We start from the raw sequence: 20,131 nt of genomic DNA, 5'->3' as shown, positions 1-20,131 counted from the left end.
TGCAGCCTGTTGATTTTTAATGGAGGGAAAAACCGTAGGAACCGAAGAAAAATCCACATGACTATGGGGAGAACATGCAAACTAAAAAATATACAGGCACCAGGGTAGGGGTCGAACCCACACCCTCCTGGATACCAGGCGAGAAGGTTAACATATCACCACTGTGGCACCTAAGACCAACCCGGCTATCCCTGCGTAACCACACACGATGCTACACGTGAATGCCGAGTGTAGGAAGTTGTCCAAAAGGCAAATTCGTTAACGCAAACACCACGAGGTTAATGATTGGCATCGCTAAACAATATCGGATCTCGGACAAAACGAAAGACAAATCAGCGGGGCGAAGTTGCAACGAGAGGGGATAGCCGACAACTTTCCCGTGCCTGGAAAACACGGTTTAAGCACGAGCGGCCGAAAACCCGGAGTCACACCCAGCATTCTCAGCAGTACCGGTTCGACACGATGATCAGCACCACCCCCCCCCACCCCCGCTCGCCACACCAGAGCTACATTACCGACGACGACAGCGACGACGTTACCTTGTCGTACTTGCTGCTCGAGCCAAAGCCGAAGATGAGGAGGTGGCCGTGGGAGTCGGTGCACGCAAAGTGCTGCCCGTCCGGCGAGAACTTGCAGTCGAAGACGGCGCCATGGCCCTGACCCTCGATCTGTCTCAATCAGCACACGCGCCACCACCACCAGAAAACACGCACGTTCCTCGCTTGTAATCATTGCACACCAGCTCACAAAGACAAAAATGTTTTTACTCTTATAAACTGATCGTTTATTAATGATTCCCAACTGCCGTCGCCATCTTGCGTACATTGTAACATTGGGCAATCTTCTCCAATGCCTCTTCAAAAACTAGTCACGTTCCATCCCGAAGGTGATTAGACTTTTTTTTGCATAATTAGAATTTTAAGTGCAATTAACCTTTTGACTTAGCCTTATATTATCATTGCACCGTTATTCGTTTCCTCGGAAACTCTGATTTCACGGTTAGCGGACAGATGTCATCGCGACCACAATCGCGCGATGGGAAACCTGGCCCTGGTGTTGGCGGGTGACAGCGGGCGACGGCGGGCACGCACCATGTTGAAGTACGTGCGGATCTTGGCGCCGCGCGAAAGGTCCCACATGATGACGTTGCCGTCGTGGCCGGCCGACAGCAGGATGCGCGGATCCACGGGGTGCGACTCCAGCACGAACACCTCGTCCTCGTGGCCCTGAGGGGCACGGAGCACGCGTGAGAGAGCGCGGGGGGGGGGGGGCACATGCAGGCACGTGCAAGCACGGGCACGCGCAAGCGCGGCACGTCGTACGCACGCGCAAAAACAACCGCCGTCCGCCGCTACCCAGTAAACGTTGCGCCAACCGCAGGCCAATGGTTCTCAAAACCACATGCCAACATTGACCCAACCCTGCAACATTTACCGGGCAAGTGGTGGTGATGTCTCACGGCACCACTTGTGCCAAAGCAAGCAAGCAAGCAACTTGGGAGGCCGACAGGTGAAGTGTGAAAAGTTCACTTCTGGGCAGGTCAGATGACAGACCCAGGTGCCGTGCGTTAACGGACTGAGATGACCAACTGCCAGTGGTGCTCCCCACTGTGCACTAAGGCACGAAACAAGATCCACCGTATAGCCCATTTAGAGAGAGATTATTGGGGCAAGAGCAGAGCCCCGGCACTGCGGAGATGAATTATACAACACACCACGCCCGGGCGCCATTGTCTCCCTAGTGCCGATGTTTACACGGCACACCAGGTACTAATTCGTCAACCTGAGAAGGGGCCCAAGACCGGTTCAAGTATTCACTGTTATTGCTCACGAGGGGGAATCGAACTCTGGATTGCCGGGTTTCGTGGCGCAGTGCACGCTAACCGTGCTCGCGCGACCACCACCACCCTCGCACGGCCCTCACCGTGAGCACATGCAGCAGCTGTCCAGTGTAGGAGCTCCACACTTTGAGCGCGAGGGTGTTGACGGCCGTGATGACGGTGCTGTCGTGCCGATCCCACGCCACCATGGTCACCTGTTGTTTCACAGACACCACACCCCCACCACCTCCGTTTCACCTCGAGCATGTACAAACGTATAGTTTTTTTTTACTTTAAAAAAACACGTCAACAATCAACTTCATTGATAAATCTTTAATGGACTTCAGGTCACGTGACATGAAAGAGAAATCGGTGGAGTGTGTGACTGGTAGTTTCTGGAATGATTGAAGGAAAGTTTGTGATAAGACTAATAATGACAAACAAGTCTGGATGAGGATAATGAGATGCAACTCTGGGCTCACAAGACTGGATTAGACATTAAAGACACGGGGAAGAAGGCAAGAGCGAGGGGAAGTCCAATCAGGTATGTTGAATTTCTTTCGCATCGTACATAGCCAACCGTGCCAATCGGAAGTGTGAGGAAGGGTAAGTGGCTAGGGGCAAGTGTCAGGATTAGAAGCTAGCGAATGCTGCCCATCTCAAGCACGTCGACAGGAAGTCCACTCAGGTGGCGAGGGGGAACGTGTTGTAAGAAGACAGGAAACCACGTCGCAAGAAGAAAGGTGATGAACATGGAAGCACCAGGGCGGAGACTGGGAGGCCGAGAGAAAGAGGTTGTCTGGAGCCATGAGAACCCAGGAACAGGAATGGGTGGACGATGAGGAGCAGGAGGGCAAAGCCCAGAAAGAGGGAAGTCATTAGGATTGTGTGAACAAAAGCCACCGTGCACCGTGCAGTGCCGACCTTCAGCTTGAACACCTTGTCTTCCACGGGCGGGTTGTTGTTTCTGCAGCCATGAAAACCAAACAGTGGGGGGGGTTAAAAAAACGAGTCCTGCTTCACGTACACCGTCACCCACGCCGGCCACACCGAGACAAACCAGAAAAGCTGCGCAAAGAAAACCAATCGCCGCGATGCTTTTCTTTCTGTGCCACGCAATTGGCGAGTTCAAATCCCGGTCGCGGCTAACGAACATCTGAAAACTCACCGATCCGCATTGGCCACCGATGGTTAGCCATGGCTGGGAATCAAACTTGGGTTAGGTAGGTTCATAGTGCAGCAGGAGTATATTACCCAGGAAGCTTGGAAGACATGTCAAGCAGGAGACTCTTCCACTCCTGCCGCCGGTATTGCCAGATCCGTGCCGTGCCATCCCGGCTGCCACTCACAAACCTGTCGCAACAGCCACACGCAGAGCCCCCCGTTATATCTTCAACAGAATGCTGGGGTAAGTGTTGTTAGAAAGCACCTATCAAGGACAGAACGGTACACGAAGGGGTGGGTGGCCAGCACCACATCCGACAGCCTTTGTCTCCCCAGTGGAAAGGTTTATACACTGCACCAGGTACTCATTTGAGGCAGACTCGACCTAGCAGAGGCCCATAGCCGGTTCGCAGTGCGCTAACTGCGACAGTACCGCTCGATACAGCCAAAAATTACGATGACCACGGATGCCGTATTCGCAGCAGAGCGCAGTGGCAATGCCGGGCGAGGGCTGAATAACGTGCCACACGGAGGGTGCGGCCCCTTTCTTACCGGTCTCCATTGTTCGAGAACTGAATACTGTCCACCTTGTCCTGGAACGAAAGAGCAAGAAACGTCAGAATACGCCAACCCGAGCGCGCGGGACCGTTTACACCGCGGCAGCTCCGTTCGCCGCCAAAAATAAACGCACGAAGGTCCGACGTAGGCGCCGTTACCGTGTGCGCTTCCAGCTCAGCGATCTTGTCCGGGGACCGGTCCCCCAGGTAGTAGACACGGATCACATGGTCTGTGCTGCCCGTGGCCAAGAACATCCCACCTGGGGGAAGGAATACAACACCGGGGAAGTAGGGGGGGGGGGGGGGCACACGGAAATGGGTCAGTGTTACTCAGCTACAATTAAACAATAGATACTTGTGTAGATGCCGAACAATGTTATGGATGTGGAGAGTGGGGGACAATACTCGGGTTGTGTAAAGGCGGAGCAATGCAAGGAATGTGGAGTGGCTGGATAAAGCTAGGGGTGAGTAGTGGTGGGGTAAAGCTAGGGGTGAGTAGTGGTGGGGTAAAGCTAGGGGTGAGTAGTGGTGGGGTAAAGCTAGGGGTGAGTAGTGGTGGGGTAAAGCTAGGGGTGAGTAGTGGTGGGGTAAAGCTAGGGGTGAGTAGTGGTGGGGTAAAGCTAGGGGTGAGTAGTGGCTGGATAAAGCTAGGGGTGAGTAGTGGTGGGGTAAAGCTAGGGGTGAGTAGTGGTGGGGTAAAGCTAGGGGTGAGTAGTGGTGGGGTAAAGCTAGGGGTGAGTAGTGGTGGGGTAAAGCTAGGGGTGAGTAGTGGTGGGGTAAAGCTAGGGGTGAGTAGTGGTGGGGTAAAGCAAGGGGTGAGTAGTGGTGGGGTAAAGCTAGGGGTGAGTAGTGGTGGGGTAAAGCTAGGGGTGAGTAGTGGTGGGGTAAAGCTAGGGGTGAGTAGTGGTGGGGTAAAGCTAGGGGTGAGTAGTGGTGGGGTAAAGCTAGGGGTGAGTAGTGGTGGGGTAAAGCTAGGGGTGAGTAGTGGTGGGGTAAAGCTAGGGGTGAGTAGTGGTGGGGTAAAGCTAGGCATGTCTAGTGGTGGGGTAAAGCTAGGGGTGAGTAGTGGTGGGGTAAAGCTAGGGGTGAGTAGTAAAGCTAAGGATGAGTAGGGGTGGGGTAAAGCTAGGGGTGAGTAGTGGTAGACTAAAGCTAGGGGTGTGTAGAGGCTGAGCGTACCAGCGCTGAAGGAAGAACAGAAGATCTGCACGCCGGGTCGAGTCCTCTCCGTGAACTTCACGGGTCGCTCGCTGCAGGACAAGTCGAGGCACGTTACAAACCGCCGTCTCGGCCAAGGCGATGACGCTCATCAGTCGCGTGCTGCTGGATTCTTACATGAAATATGAGATATATATACCTCCGTTTTCCAAAACTGGAACAAAATTTACAAGTTGACAAGTGATGTAAGACTGCAACTGGCGCGAGCCCTAACACAATGTTTCGTAAAAAAAATAAAAAGGCCAAGTGATATAAAACGTCAATTCTTGTAAACACGTGATGTTATAACAGCAGATATGCAATAGGAAACAAATAGTACTGGGATAAACAGAGCCAACATGATATTTTTGATTCAACAGGTTCTCACATCAACAGTGATTATCGTGCAACCTCTGGGGGGGGGGAGGGTTTATTGGGTGCATGCCAAGGTAGCAAGGCAGATCGCCAATCGTATTAGGATTCATATTCGTCTGGTCCCGTTTTGTTTTGGAATATTTCGTACTATTTGCAAGATCTGGCTGCCGCCTGATTAGAGGCCGGCTGAAATTGAATTTCTGGTTTCGGCCGACACCGAAAGCAAGCCGAAAGTTAACTTTTTGGCTCCGGCCGAAACATAAAGTATGCCGAAAGAGACCATTTGCCAACTTTCGGCGCCGAAACCGAATTTCGGTCGGCGTCTAGACGCGTCACAAACTCGCACGCACACCCAAGCCCCCTCCTGCTGTGTGGAACCCATGTGGAGGAGGTGGGGTGGGATGGGGTGCGATGGGGTGGTGGGAGGGTTGAATTGGATCATTGGAGGGGTGGGTGGGTTGGTTGGTGTGTGTGTGTCTAGTGGGCGGATGATTGAGTGTGTGCGCATGCACACTGTTGGCATCAGCACACTGCTATAATCTGCTCAGTGTGCTGTGCGTGCATCCGCGTGTGTGTGTGTGTGTGATGCGTGCCTCGAGCTGCCTGTGAGAGCCCAGCCTCTGAGCCGCTCAAACAAAAGTGCTCCTGATGGACTGCTGCTGTGAGTGCTGGCTACGGGTGTGCTGCTTGCTGCTGCTGCTCGCTAGTTTGGTGGTTTGGGGGGGGGGGGGAAGTGATTTTTTTCTTAGTCTTCTCCATCGTCTGTCTTATCCCCCCCCCCCCCCACCACCACCACAACCCTCTCACCCCCATCCTTGCTTGAGTGTGCGTGTGTGCGCTGCTTGCGATCGCCGGAGAGAGTGAGGAGCGTCTGCCATCAACCACCACCACCGCCGCCCGGAGTTGCATGCGCGCGCGTGCGTAGTTTAGAGGCCGCGATAAACCTTAATAATTGGCTGTGTCGGATGGTGGCGGGTTCAACGACATTTATCGGTACGAGATCCAACCCAAAAAACCTGTATTATGGATGATATTGGTCTCGGGAGTTACGTGTTCAACTGACCATTTGTCCAGTTTGTTTCCGCTCGCTCAACGCGCCCACATGGAAGACTTCAAAAAAATTCGCACAAATCAGGGCTGAGGAACCGCTCCCTTACCAAGGGGGCTTGCGGATTATCTTTGGAGGGACGCGAGTTAAACGCACACCTCAGACACTCCTGTCACTGCAAGAGGCCTCTTGCAGTGACAGGAGTGTCTGAGGTGTGCGACACTACAAGAGGCCTCTTGCAGTGTCTAGGCCGACTAACAGTCTAGGAGTACACCCAAAAAGATAGTCCGTAAAGGGTTAAACCTTTTAAAATTTACCAGCTGGGTTTTGGTCAACAAGCAGTCAATTTGCCCGGTTTTCTACAGGGCTACTAGAACATGTGTGAAAAAATTGCTTTATACCTCATCGAATTCCTCCTCCAGTATAAATATCCAGATTCTGAAAAAAAAATATGTCTGATGTCCCGAAAAGCAATGCAACTTTAACCAAACATTTCATTTATACCGGACTAACTTTATGAGAGTTAGTGACCCCCCCAAACCCCCCCCCCAAACCCTTTACAAGTGAGCCCTGAAAACGCACGCACGGGACTTGCCAGAATTTGAGGGATGCAGCGTCCCACTGCCAGAAGCAAACAATGCCGTCGGCACCACTTGAGGCCAGCCAGCGCACGGAGCCCCGGCACTGCGGAGAGAACTGCACAAACCAAGATAAAGATCACCCGTGTAGCCTACATACCCGTCGCGTCAAGTGCTGCCACAGAGTAGCACCTATGAAGGCCGGCACGGCACATAAAGCGGTGGGCTTGCCAGCACCCACAACACGCCTGGTCTCGATGTTTACACACCACACCGGGTACTCATATAAGGCCGAGTTGACCACGGGGAGGCCCACGACCAGTTGGATAATCGTCACTGGTGTTGGCTGCGAGAGCGTTTACCACTCTGCCACCACCATTACCTCTCCCCCTTCCCCCAACAGAACCGAACAAGCACGCACACAAGCACGCACACAAGCACGCACACAAGCACGCACACAAGCACGCACACAAGCACGCACACAAGCACGCACACAAGCACGCACACAAGCACGCACACAAGCACGCACACAAGCACGCACACAAGCACGCACACAAGCACGCACACAAGCACGCACACAAGCACGCACACAAGCACGCACGAAGACCAACCTGCAGGGAAGTGATGGAGGCCGTGTGACCCTGCAGCACGGCCATGGGGGCACAGGTGCGCAGACACCAGACGCGCACCACGTGGTCGCAGGTGCCGGCCGCCAGCAGCGAGTTCTCGTAGTTCACGGCCATGTCCGAGATCTCGGCCGCGTGGCCGCGCAGCGTGGCGAGAAGCCGCCCGTCCTCAGCCGACCACACCTTCACCAGGCAATCGTCGGAACCCTGCAACAGGCAGCATTGTGCACCGCCGATTATTCGCATTGCCAATGCACAACGGGGGGGGGGGGGCCATACCCGTGTCAAATGAAATCACGGGATTTGGAACATTTACTGTGAAGCAGACACCGCGTATTTTACGGCCGATACACTCTCAGTATTTACTATTTTAACATTTTTTTTTTTTTACCCGGTAAGATCCACTGAGCATTGTAGCTTTTACAGAAGCGACCTGGCTATCAAAAATGATAGCTCAACGAAGTGGCTAATCATCATTGTGTGGAAATTTATTGCAGCCAAATTGAACGCATGTTTCTAAATGTGGAGGGAAAAACCGGAGGACCCGGAGAAAAATCCACATGACCACGGGGAGAACATGCAAACTCCTAATATACAGGCGTCAGGGTCGGGATCGAATCAACGACCTACTGTATACTAGACGAGGTAGTAAATGGGGTGATTTCGCTACCGCTGGGCCGTTTCACTGTAAACGTTATTTTACTTAATTCAGTTAATATCTATTTAAAGCTTTCGTGACTGCAGGGATTCATCTTCTTGGTTCTTTCGGTAAAGTCACGTAGAAGGGAAATAATAAAATAATAAAAATAAAACATAATAAAATAATTCTCAAGACGTTTCGGCCACAACGCAAGCAGCCGTCCTCAGGTGAAGAACAGGTCTGTCGGGAAGACAGCGTCTGAATGAAACACCCCAGGCTTGGAGCGTATATTTAAGCTGGGTTGAAGGGGGAAGAGCGCCTTAGAGTCGCGACTCTAAGACGCTGTCTTCCCGACAGACCTGTTCTTCACCTGAGGACGGCTGCTTGCATTGTGGCCGAAACGTCGTGAGAATTATTTTATTATGTTTTAATTTTATTATTTTATTATTTCCCTTCTACGTGACTTTACCAAAAGAACCAAGAAGATCAGTTCATATCCTCCCTGAAAGTTAAACACATCGCGTTGGCTTGAAACAAACTCTTGGCTGGGAAAAGGTTTCAAAACGGAATGTTGTCTCATCGCATAAGGAGAGACATCAGAACAGGAATATATAATTCATAAAGAAAGAGAACAGAATTATAATTAAAAACAAATTAAGAAACATCGTGCATATGCACGGATTATGCAATTCTTTCCAAAACTTGTTTTGTTTTCAGAATCATTTAATAATTATCAGTACAAAAACCATTGCATCGCTGTGAGGTGAAAGCACATTTGCATTCATTGTAGTCCTTTACGCTCCGATGAGTATTATTGTGACCCCATGTTGCAGCCTTACTAATTCGACTGGACAAAAGCCTCTGTAACCAATGGAGCTGTTTGACCCTGAAAAACTTCACACTGATCAGTGTAGATTGCACTCAAGTGTTGGTTGGGGAATGAGGGCCCCCCCAACCCTCACCTTTGAAGGGCTGGTTAACATTTGAATTGTCAATGATGCTAGTCATTCATAACGCTACTTAAGTTTTCCATTCACATTGGGTAAAGGCAGTGGGACAGACACACAGATGCCCAGACACACAGACAGGCGCTTTCCACAAATGAACCACAACACCTTGCTAATTTTGTCAAAGGAGCATAAACCATCACGCAAACTGCGGTCATCTTCGCAGCAGTGGCTTGTGGCTAGCCATCAAACAAAGACTGTCACCGTATCACGCAATTTCAGATGTGCGTCTGTGGCCGTCTGGAACGCTCTTCCTTCCGATATTTGGAAGCCACTGGGAGCTATGCACTTTTAAATCTAGATTGAAAACTAATTTCTTTAGAACTGCTTTGTGTTTAGTTTGTTGTCCTGCCCCCGCACCTCCAATTAGCACGGTTGGCGACGTACGAAATTCAACATATGTACATACACATGGATAGAGCAAATTAATGAAAGATTTCAACCCGAGTTGGAAAGCGTTAACAGCAGTGGTGGGGACCGAGGGTCGGCGCGTACCGTGAATATGCGCTGGCCGGTGCGGTCGAATGCGAGGCAGTAGACGGAGGAGAGGTGCCCCAGGATGCGGCGGTGCATGCGCGCGTGCTGATACAGCGTGATGGGCACGGCATGTCCATGCCGTATGCAGCCAGTGCGCTCGCGCGCCGACAGCAAACTCACTGCACCGCAACACGGCACAACACACGAGCTCACCACCGCCGTTGCACCACAACGCACAAAGCTCCCTGCCCCGTCGCAGCACAACACACGAAATTACTGCACCGTTGCACCATGAATCGTTTCATGCCCATCAACTCACCACACAAAAGAATACAGGATTTCAAACAGCTATGAAAATCCATACCCTAAAAAGGTAAACCCAACAGGCTCTTTGAGCCGTCATGTTTACAGCAATTGCAGCATGATCCAAATCATTAGCGGCAATGTTGCAGGCACATATGGCCAATGAACTCCACCTCGACCCATCCACCAGTTTTATTGAAGAGCAATTTGAAAGTTTTGCGAATTGTAGTTTATGTCAACACAACGTTGAAATCTCAAGCACCGAAACCGTATCCGCAAGCCGCGCTCTCTCACCAAGGTGGGGCGGATTACCCACGCTGCTCTGGGGCTGAGGGGGGCGGCCGCGGTGCAGGGCGGCCAACGCCGATCCACGCCACACCACGCGGCCGAGGTCTGCGTCAAGAGAGGGTCACCAACAACAACAACGGACGCCAGCGTCAACACAAGCCACACAGATTCGAGCTGCAACTACCCACGCTTTAACTTCTGTACTTCACGTTATTTGTTTTGCTTTGGTTATTTTGGCGACCCGGGTCACTCTTGCAAATGAGACTCCTATATCCTGCGCTCGTGTGTTCTCACCTGGTTAAACAAAATCAACTTGAAAATCAAAACGTCCCACACCATTTCAATAAACCCTGATAAATTGATAATTGCTTGAATTAATGGATGAAATTAAAATGCACCCGTGCGTCGCTTATCATTTGCATGAATGCCACACCCAGGAGGATAATAAAGTAAAGTACAGCCTCTTTGTCAATCCACTGCTGGATGAAGGTTTTCTCTCCACTCCCTCTCCATTGGAAAAGACACAGACAGACGATGACTATGGGGAGCTATGGGGGCACCAAGGTGTAGATCGAGAGGCCTAAGAGCTTCTTTCGAAATAACCCCAGGACATTGGAGGAATGTGGAGCGTAAATCTAGATAATGGCCCGGGAATACAACTGAGTGGTGTAAGAGGGGGGAGCAAGAAAGCAGACCCCACATGAGTCAGAAAAATGCCATGGAGAGGAACGACGCCCCATCTGTAACACGCGTGTTAAAACGACGTTGCAGGCCCACACCTTTGCGTGTGCGCATCAGGGACTGGCGACCGGCCCCCAGCAGAGAGCAGACCCCCGGCACGCTGGGCGGGATCTCGCGGTCCAGGAGAGGGCCCAGCCGCTGCACCACAAGCAGCAGGTGCTCGGGCACCAGGTGAGTGTGGCTCAGCACCTGCAGAGGTAGCGCAACACACGTACACACACGTCAGCCAGCCAGACGCATCCAGCCACCAATGTTGGATTGAGGGGGGGAGGGCGGTGACGTGGCCCAGCAGTAGCGTGTTCTCTACTTGCTGCGGAGGTTCCCAGTTCGAATACGGCAGGCCGCCCTGGTTAATACCGCGGTCGTGTGTACGAACAGTCAAATACGACTACGCGCCGTCTGCTTCACAGTGGACGTTAAAAGTTCCACGATGTTGTTCGAATGCAGAAAGCTGTTGTGCACCAGCATTACGGTCCGAATCTGAAACATTTGCGACAAATTACTCTATTGGGATTGTACAGCAATCGTCGCCTCTACCGTGCAACTACTGCAGATTGCCTAGGAGACAGCACTTTAATGTTTGGACGATAACGGTGCGAATACTATTAGCACAATTGTTTATTAATCACTTACACCAACTTTCTTGGGAGTTTAACACGTAGGCTTTCGTGACCAATGTTATTCATAATAAAAGTTTTTGGGTTAGATCGCGTAAGTATGTGTCGAAACCCTCTAGCACCCGACAAGGCCAATCAGCAATGGATTTGTCACGTAAACAAAAAGACAAATAGTTACTACTTCAGCCCACCGGTGTGTTGAAGAGTGAATCCACAACATTTACAATTTGAGTACGACGTTTCGCTGGTAATTACATCCAGCATCATCGAGCGATTTGCCAGAATAGTGAGGCCTTAAATAGAGCAGCAGGGTGACGTCATCATTTAACCCAATCAGGTGCAGAGATCAGAGGCGGGGGGGGGGGGGGTATTGTAATTATATAATAGATTAGTAATCACTTAATTGTTATGATTCCTCTATAAGGAGTTGTAATGTGTATTATTTAATAACTGAACCCAATCACTATACCCAATCAGGTGCAGAAATCAGCGGTGGAGGAGGGGGGGGGAGTTATTGTAATTATATACTACGTTAGTAATCAGTTAATTAGTACAGTAAAACCTTGGATTGCGAGTGACTTGGTCTGCGAGTGTTTTGCAAGACGAGCAAATTTTTAAAATAAATATTTATTTGATAAACGAGCGAGGTCTTGCAATAGGAGTAGTACGTGCATACGCTTTGTCTGCCGAGCGTCACGTGATCACAACTGATATACGAGTGCTTTGATATTCGAGTGCTTTGGATTACAAAACACGTTTCCGGAACGAATTATGCTCGCAATCCAAGGTTTTACTGTATGTGTCGTCCCCCCCCCCCCCCTCCAATCAACTCTACGCGGCTTTACAATTCATTCTATCCAGGAGAGGTTTGATAGATTATATGGCTCCAAGATGAGCAAGAGAAACCATGACAGCTAGAGCAGGTCAGCAAGGGACGTCTCTTTCTGGCCTGTTGTGAATGGCAATGCTTTCAAGCGTAGGAAAAAAAACCTTCTTGCATGCGCCAGAAATCAAAATAGGACCTGCCCCAATTCCAACGGCTAGCACCACCACGTGCGTTTTAACTACCCAGGAAGATGATGTCGTAACAACTTCTTAAGTCACTTAATTTCGACCTTTAACCACACTAGAAGGGCCATTGAATATGTTCAGGAAAAGAAGTTGTCCTTGCATGTTCAACCAACATTTATTTCTCAGGACAAAAAAATTACGTGAAAACCCAAATTTAACAGGATAATATTCTTTGGGTCTTTCGGTAAAGTCACGTAGATAGATTCAAATAAAATAACAAAAAACTACATTCAGATCGCAACACAAGTGGTCATCATCAGGATGATGAAAGACCCAAAGAATATGAATTCCTGCAGTCACGAAAGCTTTAAGTCAAGATTTAACGGGATAACTTTATTTTAGCAGAACTGAGAGACCATCAATTAGCAGCACTTGAGAAGCCGGTGTAATCAGAGGCAACTGAACCCTTCATATAAACCAGGGGCAGGGAACATGTTCCTTACCGAGGGTTGAGCTGTCACTGCAAGAGGACCTTGTGCAGTGGCAAAAGTGACCGTGCGCGCTAAAATTACAACCGCAGGGTCCATCAGGTTAAATATATTCCGCCGTTAGTACCCAATTAGTGTGGCCAAGGTGCTCTCGCAGTGACGTATATTATTTGCAGGCCATTTTGAAGCGGGAATCCTACTATGGCCACGGGAAATTGAGTCACGGGCAGGCATCTGGCCCCAGGGGGCATCGGTTCAACGCTGCCAATTTAAATCCACGCACAATCTCAGCGGTACTGGTGAAATTTACCGCAAACATAAAGCCAGTCTCACAAGCCATTCCGGCAAACGACCAAGGCTCCTGGTACCTCAGGATTTGATGCCAAATAATATTGGAAAAAACTGCGGCCGAACGGCAATATCCCAAACAAACACCCGACGTTGGACCCCATCAGCTGAACCAGCTGCTGCCGGACCTTCCCAAAACAATGAAAAACGCAACTCAAATAGAATCTGCACGACCCACCGCAACGCCAGACGCGGTCACAAACTTCACAAGCGGAACGTCAAATGAAGCCAGAAATGCAACTGCCGAGGCCGTGTGACAAAAAACCTAACTAGCGCAACGTGAACCCGGAGCGCATTGCGAGCAGCAGAATAAAGTTCACAAAGTCAATGGAGGCAAATCAGACTAAGAAAATAATTCAGCCTCAACCGAAGGCACCGCGTGGATTTAAACTTGGACATAAACTTGGACATACAGGCCTTTAAGTTGTTATTTCACTCACCCAATCACAAGAAGTGGTGCTGGCTCAAAGCTCTGATAAGTGTTAGCATGCACCCCCCCTCAAGCCAACCGGCCAATTCTGACCCCATCCAGGTGCAGCAGGGGGTTAAACATGAACGCCTCCCAGTCTCCCTGCACTGTTTTGTTACTGTGCGAGCGGATCGCCGCCCCAAATAGGTGACGATACGCCTTCCGTGAACACAACACCTCTGCTGGAAATACTTTCTCTGACACGAGGTCAAAGTACTTTGGCTACACCGTAGTATGCCGCCACGTACATTACACACAAAGTCCTTGCCACAAACGAACCACAAAACCTTGCTGAGCTCGTCAAAGAGAATATACCATCGTAGATTTGAAGCTTTCGTGACTGCAAGGATTCATATTCTTAGGTTTTCTCAGTAAAGTCACGTAGGTAAAAATTTTAAATTAATAAAAGTAAAATACAGCAAACCTAAGAATATACCATCGCGCAAATTCCGGTCATCCTTGCAGCAATGGCTTTTGGTTGGCCATCTATCAAAGACGGTAACCGCATTGCACGCTTTCGGATACGCTTCTACGGCCATCTGGATTGCACTTCCGATATTAGGAAGCCACTGGTGCTATGCACTTTTAAATCTAGATTGAAAACTCATTTATTTAAAACTTCTTTTTGTGTTTAGTTTGTCATCCTTCCCGCACACCTTTGATTAGCACGGGTGGCTAAAAACGGTGTAAAAAAAGTTCAACATACATGCTGCCACTGGTGTTTACATACTTGTATACATCACGGCACGTGTGCAACAACCACAACACTTTAACTATTCATTATCCTGTGGTGGCTTAACAGTGCTTATGAACGATTCGCGCACACCGGTTTAATTATTAGCTGCTCCACACACCGACCTATTTCCCCACGTGATTGGTAACACGTGGGGAAGTAAACCCACGTCACATTCGATGTCTTCACCCTTTTTCTTTATAAAAGCATTGTGGTTATATTGCGTTGACAATGATGCACCAATCACAAAAAGTTCACTTTCGTCAATAACACTGCCTTGAAAGGAAAAAAAATATAATAGGCAACGTTTTGGACGATGGCCCTATTTTAGAGCATTATAAAGGCCATTTTCCCAAAATGTCACTTGCTTCCATAGAAAAGAATTACATTTTCTAGAATAATTTAAATACGTTGTGACTTGTTCGTGTTTTTTTTCTTGATTCTTGTTAAAACCAGGCCACAATTTTCTCCTCCCCCTATTATCATACCAGAAAATTGAGATGGAATTATTGTAAATATATTTTTATTTATGTAGCATGTAATAACACTGGTGTCACCTCAATACACTGTAAAGGCCAAGTATGCAAACACACAACACTACAGAATAATCTTAATAGAAAGAACAGTTGGATAAGTTCAGCAATGTTGAGGTAAAGATAGCCGATTATAATTATGATTGCGATCTGTGTGTGCACAAGTATTTAACGTGATGCACAGCATTACTAGCTTGGCACGTCACGTAGGACGTTTAACAATCACAGCGCATGCAGTGTGGAACGAGTTAATTAAAAATTTTAGTGTGGAGTATGTATGTGTTTTGAACTTCTTTTGCAATGTACGTAGCCTACAGTGCTAATCGGAGGAGCAATGAAGGACAAACTAAACAAAAAATCAGTTCTAAAGAAATTAGTTTTCAATCTAGAACATCGTTAAACTAAACCTAGCATGGTGGATCTCGAGGACTGGAGTTTGGGAAACCGTGTACACCAACCCGATAGGGTCCCACCGATCTAATTCAGGGCCAAAATTCAAATGAAGAATGCATCGTTTACACCCCTAAAATCAGACATGTTTTAATATAATACACACAATATTACAATGTAAATGCCCAGCCCTTTGTGGGGGTAACACGACCACACTTCACCACACGTATCTGCTGTGTCAGCGATGCAAGCGGAATTTGGTGAATTATTCCATTAACATGCAACGAGTAATGCCAATTTATCCAGGAACTCCCAAAGGAGATAAGACTTTCTTTTCGGAGCGTTTATATACTAAGATGTTTGGGCCAGTGGCAACTGCCACCTCACAGCTTCACTTAGCCTTACGTCAGCTGGCAAGCCACAGCGGGTCACCCATTCAAGTACTAAATCGAGCTCAACCAAGCTTAACTTCCAGGTCCTCAGGAGATTGGGCATATTTCGAGTGATGTTGTCACACGATGGGACAAATATGACATTTTTATTATTTTATCAGGCCCACTGAGCTATATAGCTCTTTTTCAGAATCGACCTGGCCACAAATGATAGCTCAACCAAGTGGCTTATCACGTGGAAACCTAAGGCAGACAAATATACTCTAAATGTATGTTGATTCTAAATGTGGAGGGGAAAACCAGAAGAAAACTCCATGCGACCACAGAGAGAGACATGCAAACTCCAAATATACAGCAGGCGTAAGGGTCGCGATCGAACCCATGACCTCCTGTATACCAGGCGAGGTAGTTACCTCCTAGCAACCGTGGCACCAAAATCAACAATGGATAGCCCTCTCTTGGTTAGCCTGAACATATTTATCTATACAAGACGAAAGGAATGGGCTGCAGTGCAAACAAATGCAATGTAACGTGTCAATAGGCTTTTTGTTCATAAAGTTAAACAGACTTAGTGCAGCCAACTTACGTAAACCGTTCTTGTTAAGACCAAATGATATTGCAAAGCTGTGTCAAAAGCTCGCACGTGATCACCCTAACCTCATATTATTATACTGCACGAGGGTTTATTTTCATTACTGTATAAACAAAACGGCTTAGTTACACAAAACCAGTTTAAAGTTGGCTGTTGTCAAGAAAAAGGGTCTCGGTGTTATACATCAAAAACATTTTAATTTGACAAAAATGTTAATATTGCATTTGTGCACTATCAAAAACACGTTTTAACCACCAAATCGTTTGTAGAGTGCCGATCGCCCCACTCTAGGTGAGTGGGGCATCCAGGTGAGGCAAATTACTTGGTTCACCAACATGATGAAGATACTGTAGTATGTGCGTGTTTATTTAGCAATGAGGCTTAGAGAGCAATGGCTAAGCCCTATGAGCGAAACCAATCAACAATCCACCAGCTGCAATGTTATTGGGGTGGGCCCACATTTATTAAATCTTGTTTTTGTAATATTCTAGACGTAAGCACATACACGATTGAGTTTGTGCCAAGTCAGGTCCCTTGGCTCTTCTAGAACAGCATTAGAATTTACACAAGTTGGTCAGGTTTAACCTTTGTTAACATATCTACACACAAAACAAAGATCCCCTGTATAGCCTTAACAGACTGTTGGGGCAAGTGCTGCTAGCGCGTAGCACCTATGAAGGCCGGCAAGGCACACGAGGGGCTGGGGTGGACAGCACCACACCCGGCCGCCTTTGTCTCCCCTAGTGGCGATGTTTACTACACACCGCACCAGGTACTCATTTGAGGCCGAGTCAACCTAGGGGTGGTTCAGGAACGGTTCAGATAATCGTTACCGGTGTTGGCCGCGAGCGGGAAGAATCGAACTCGGGTCGCCGGGTTCTCAGCTCGGTGTAGCGCTAACCACTACACCACCACTCCCCCCACTGTAATAGTACGGTGGGAAAGAAGTTAAAAGTACATCAGTTAGGGGGGTCCTTGACAAATGACGCAAGTGGTCGGATTTGTTTGCCAAATGTAATCTCTCGAACGTCACTCGAATTTACCTCGCCAAAAAAATAGAATAACCGGATAGGGTTAACATTACAGTACTTGTAGCACTACAGTACCTAACCAGACTGTTTCTCACAACTCCTCTCACGTGGGCCATCCTGGCTCCTCCCCCATTTAGCCAGTATATAAGGTCGTGTCTCTTGGGACTTCTCGTCACTTGATACAGCAATTTTGCTGTGACGGTTTTACCTGAAGACGGAAGCTTGTGTTGCCTCCGAAACGTCGTGATTTAATTTATGTTTTCTTTTAACCTACGTGACTTTCAACCTGTAATTTATATTTACAAAACCCTTAACTTGCCAAAAAGTTGACTAAAAATGTCGTTATTTATTGAGTTATGGCGTGTCTTGCCCAATTATAATTTTATACTTTTTCATTTTAATTTGCACACCTTTTACACCGTTTAAATCGCACTATATATTGCTCGTTATAATTGGAAAGTGGCTATAGCCGAGGCGTTAGGTGATTATTTTTCACGATTTTAGCCCCGTTGGGTGGGTAACATCAATGAGTAAACTGCGTTAATATCGCGCGTAGGAAGATAAGTTTGGTAAAAACATTTTTTTTATCTCAAACGGGGCAGGCAATTAAAACTCGAGAACACGTATCCACACGGCGTGTATACTGTATAACACGAAACTCCATTCAGACGCCGGGCTAACATCAGAATCAGCATCTAAACTACAAAACATGCGCCTTTAGACATCGTATTTGCTTCGTATGAGGGGGGACGGATTTTTTATTTTAAATAAAGTGCATTTGTGAGGGGGGGAAATGTTATTCTGCCTTACCGCGCCAAATAGCACGGCATTATTTTATATTCCTGTACGTTTCGCTACCACCTTGAAGCGCAAACGTTTCGTCGAGGCGGTTGCCCTCTCCCTACATAACCTTTCATTTCTTTAATATTCTTTTACTATATGCAACCGTGTGGCTTTACGTTCATCGGGAGCGGCCCCCTCACGCAATGTCCGAGGCGGGCCGACCCCACCGCGAAATGAGCGCTGCGCAACGGCCGCCCGTGCCCCCTCGACAACAGCCACGAGAAAAGGGGGCGGGGCGTCGGCGCGGTCCAATCAGCGCTCGCCTCCCACGGCAGACGACGTCAACGACACCCCCGCTACGTAACGCGCCGCGCCATTGGGGCTGCAGCAACAACCCCCCCCATCCACCAGCGCCACCACCCGCGGTGGGCGGGGCCAACCGGCGCGCGTGAAGTCACGGGTGGGCGTGGTTTATGCAAATGAAGGCAGCCGCCGTCGCGCGGCCACGCCCCTTTTCTTTATTTATTTATATCGGTTCGCTCCCGGGGGCCTCGATTTGTTTATTTTTTTACTTCTTATTCCCGCCTCCCCTCTCAAAAAGAAACGTGATTTTTATTAATTTTTGGGGGGGCTTTCGATCAAATTTCTCGACGGCATTTCGTCAGAGGGTACTTCCCCCGTCGATTGGCGTCGAGTTACAATTTTGTTTGGGGGGGGGGGGGGGGTCGGTGTATTTTTGCGAGAGTCGTCGGGGGGGGGGGCCCTTTTAGCACCCCCCGTGTAAAAACTGAGCGCAAAAAAAAAAAAGAGAGGGCCCAGAAATTTTGTGCGGGAGATTTGAGTTGGGGCGAGTGGCCGGCGCCGCTCACCATCTCGGCGAAGCCGCGCTCGTGTTCCGCGCCCCTCCAGTCCACGCGTCTCGGCAGCAGCTGCCCACAAACAAACACGAGATCGCGCACACAAAACACACGCGGCCTCGTCAAACTCCGTCGTCCTCACCGGGGACGACCTCTCCCCCCTCTTCCCCCGCGAGCGTTGAGTCGATCCGCGGATTAATTGGCGAGATTTAAATGCCGACGGCGTGGGTGGTTTTTGTTACCTTGTGTTGTTCGATTTCTCGCACAAGGACCTGCGAGTAGGCGGATAGGGGTGGAGGTGGTGGGGGGGGGATGGAGGGAGGACACGGCAGGGTCAGTCACCGCCGCTTAGGCTCGTACAAAACAAAACCCAAATCGGTGAAATCCCAACAAAACCCTTGCGCCGAACGATTAGTAAGGGAACGACGATTTACCTCGGCCGCCTCGCGACATGGCCCCGCCGACAGGAACCTCGCGATTAGGAAGAACAACTCTGCGAACGGAGAAAGAGGGTGGGCGACGAACAGCGATGGTGGGTTGAAAAGGCGGGTTTGAGCGAACGACGAAACGACACGAACGACGGTGGGAGACTCGCTGTCTTTCTCTCCGCGCCTAGCGCCTATCACCCCTCCTGCTGCTGCCTCCGTGGCCGGCGCTTACCCGACTCAAGGCGGGAGACGCCGCCACCGCCGTGGCCGTGGCTCGGCCGTGCGGCCATAGCTCCTCCGCCGCTTGAGGCCGCCCCTGCTCGGCTCAGCCTCCCTCTTTAATTATTTAATTTCTCTCGCGCGCTCCGTGTGCAAGGGGGGGGTGAGGGCGGGGCTTATAGCAAGGGCCACTGCCTAATATGGGCATGAGCTGGGCGTGGTTTCACGCCGTGTTGGGGGAAAGTGGGCGTGGTCTAAGTGAATGCGGTTGGCTTTTGTGGCTGTGGGCGGAGCCTGTTGAGTAGAGGGCGGGGCTTAAGGGCCAATTGGAGAATGGGGGTTGTGGAGGCGGGGATTAATCTGATAGGGGGTGGGGCTTGACGTTAGTAGGCGGGGCTTGATGACTGGTGGGGGCGGAGC

General features: G+C 49.4%; 1 protein-coding gene across 1 annotated transcript in view; it reads right to left on the bottom strand.

The window, feature by feature from the left end:
* The window catches only part of BRWD3 (bromodomain and WD repeat domain containing 3), a 46,061-nt gene extending 26,208 nt beyond the window's left edge, over positions 1-19,853 (bottom strand). The window contains 17 exon segments of the mRNA XM_061574879.1: positions 540-668; positions 1,092-1,226; positions 1,924-2,034; positions 2,744-2,786; positions 3,074-3,172; positions 3,536-3,576; positions 3,700-3,800; positions 4,720-4,790; positions 6,756-6,856; positions 7,350-7,571; positions 9,507-9,667; positions 10,086-10,184; positions 10,859-11,009; positions 19,077-19,136; positions 19,307-19,336; positions 19,499-19,557; positions 19,725-19,853. Coding sequence (XP_061430863.1) covers positions 540-668; positions 1,092-1,226; positions 1,924-2,034; positions 2,744-2,786; positions 3,074-3,172; positions 3,536-3,576; positions 3,700-3,800; positions 4,720-4,790; positions 6,756-6,856; positions 7,350-7,571; positions 9,507-9,667; positions 10,086-10,184; positions 10,859-11,009; positions 19,077-19,136; positions 19,307-19,336; positions 19,499-19,557; positions 19,725-19,782 — 1,671 coding nt within the window. The 5' untranslated portion in view covers positions 19,783-19,853.
* Positions 19,854-20,131: the final 278 nt, after the last annotated feature.

Source organism: Lethenteron reissneri, chromosome 56, assembly GCF_015708825.2.
Source record: "Lethenteron reissneri isolate LAM-NWPU_2019-01 chromosome 56, ASM1570882v1, whole genome shotgun sequence".
Classification (NCBI taxonomy): Eukaryota; Metazoa; Chordata; class Hyperoartia; order Petromyzontiformes; family Petromyzontidae; genus Lethenteron; species Lethenteron reissneri.
Note: the sequence above shows the minus strand (reverse complement) of the source record. Positions and strands in the feature narration are given on the sequence as shown.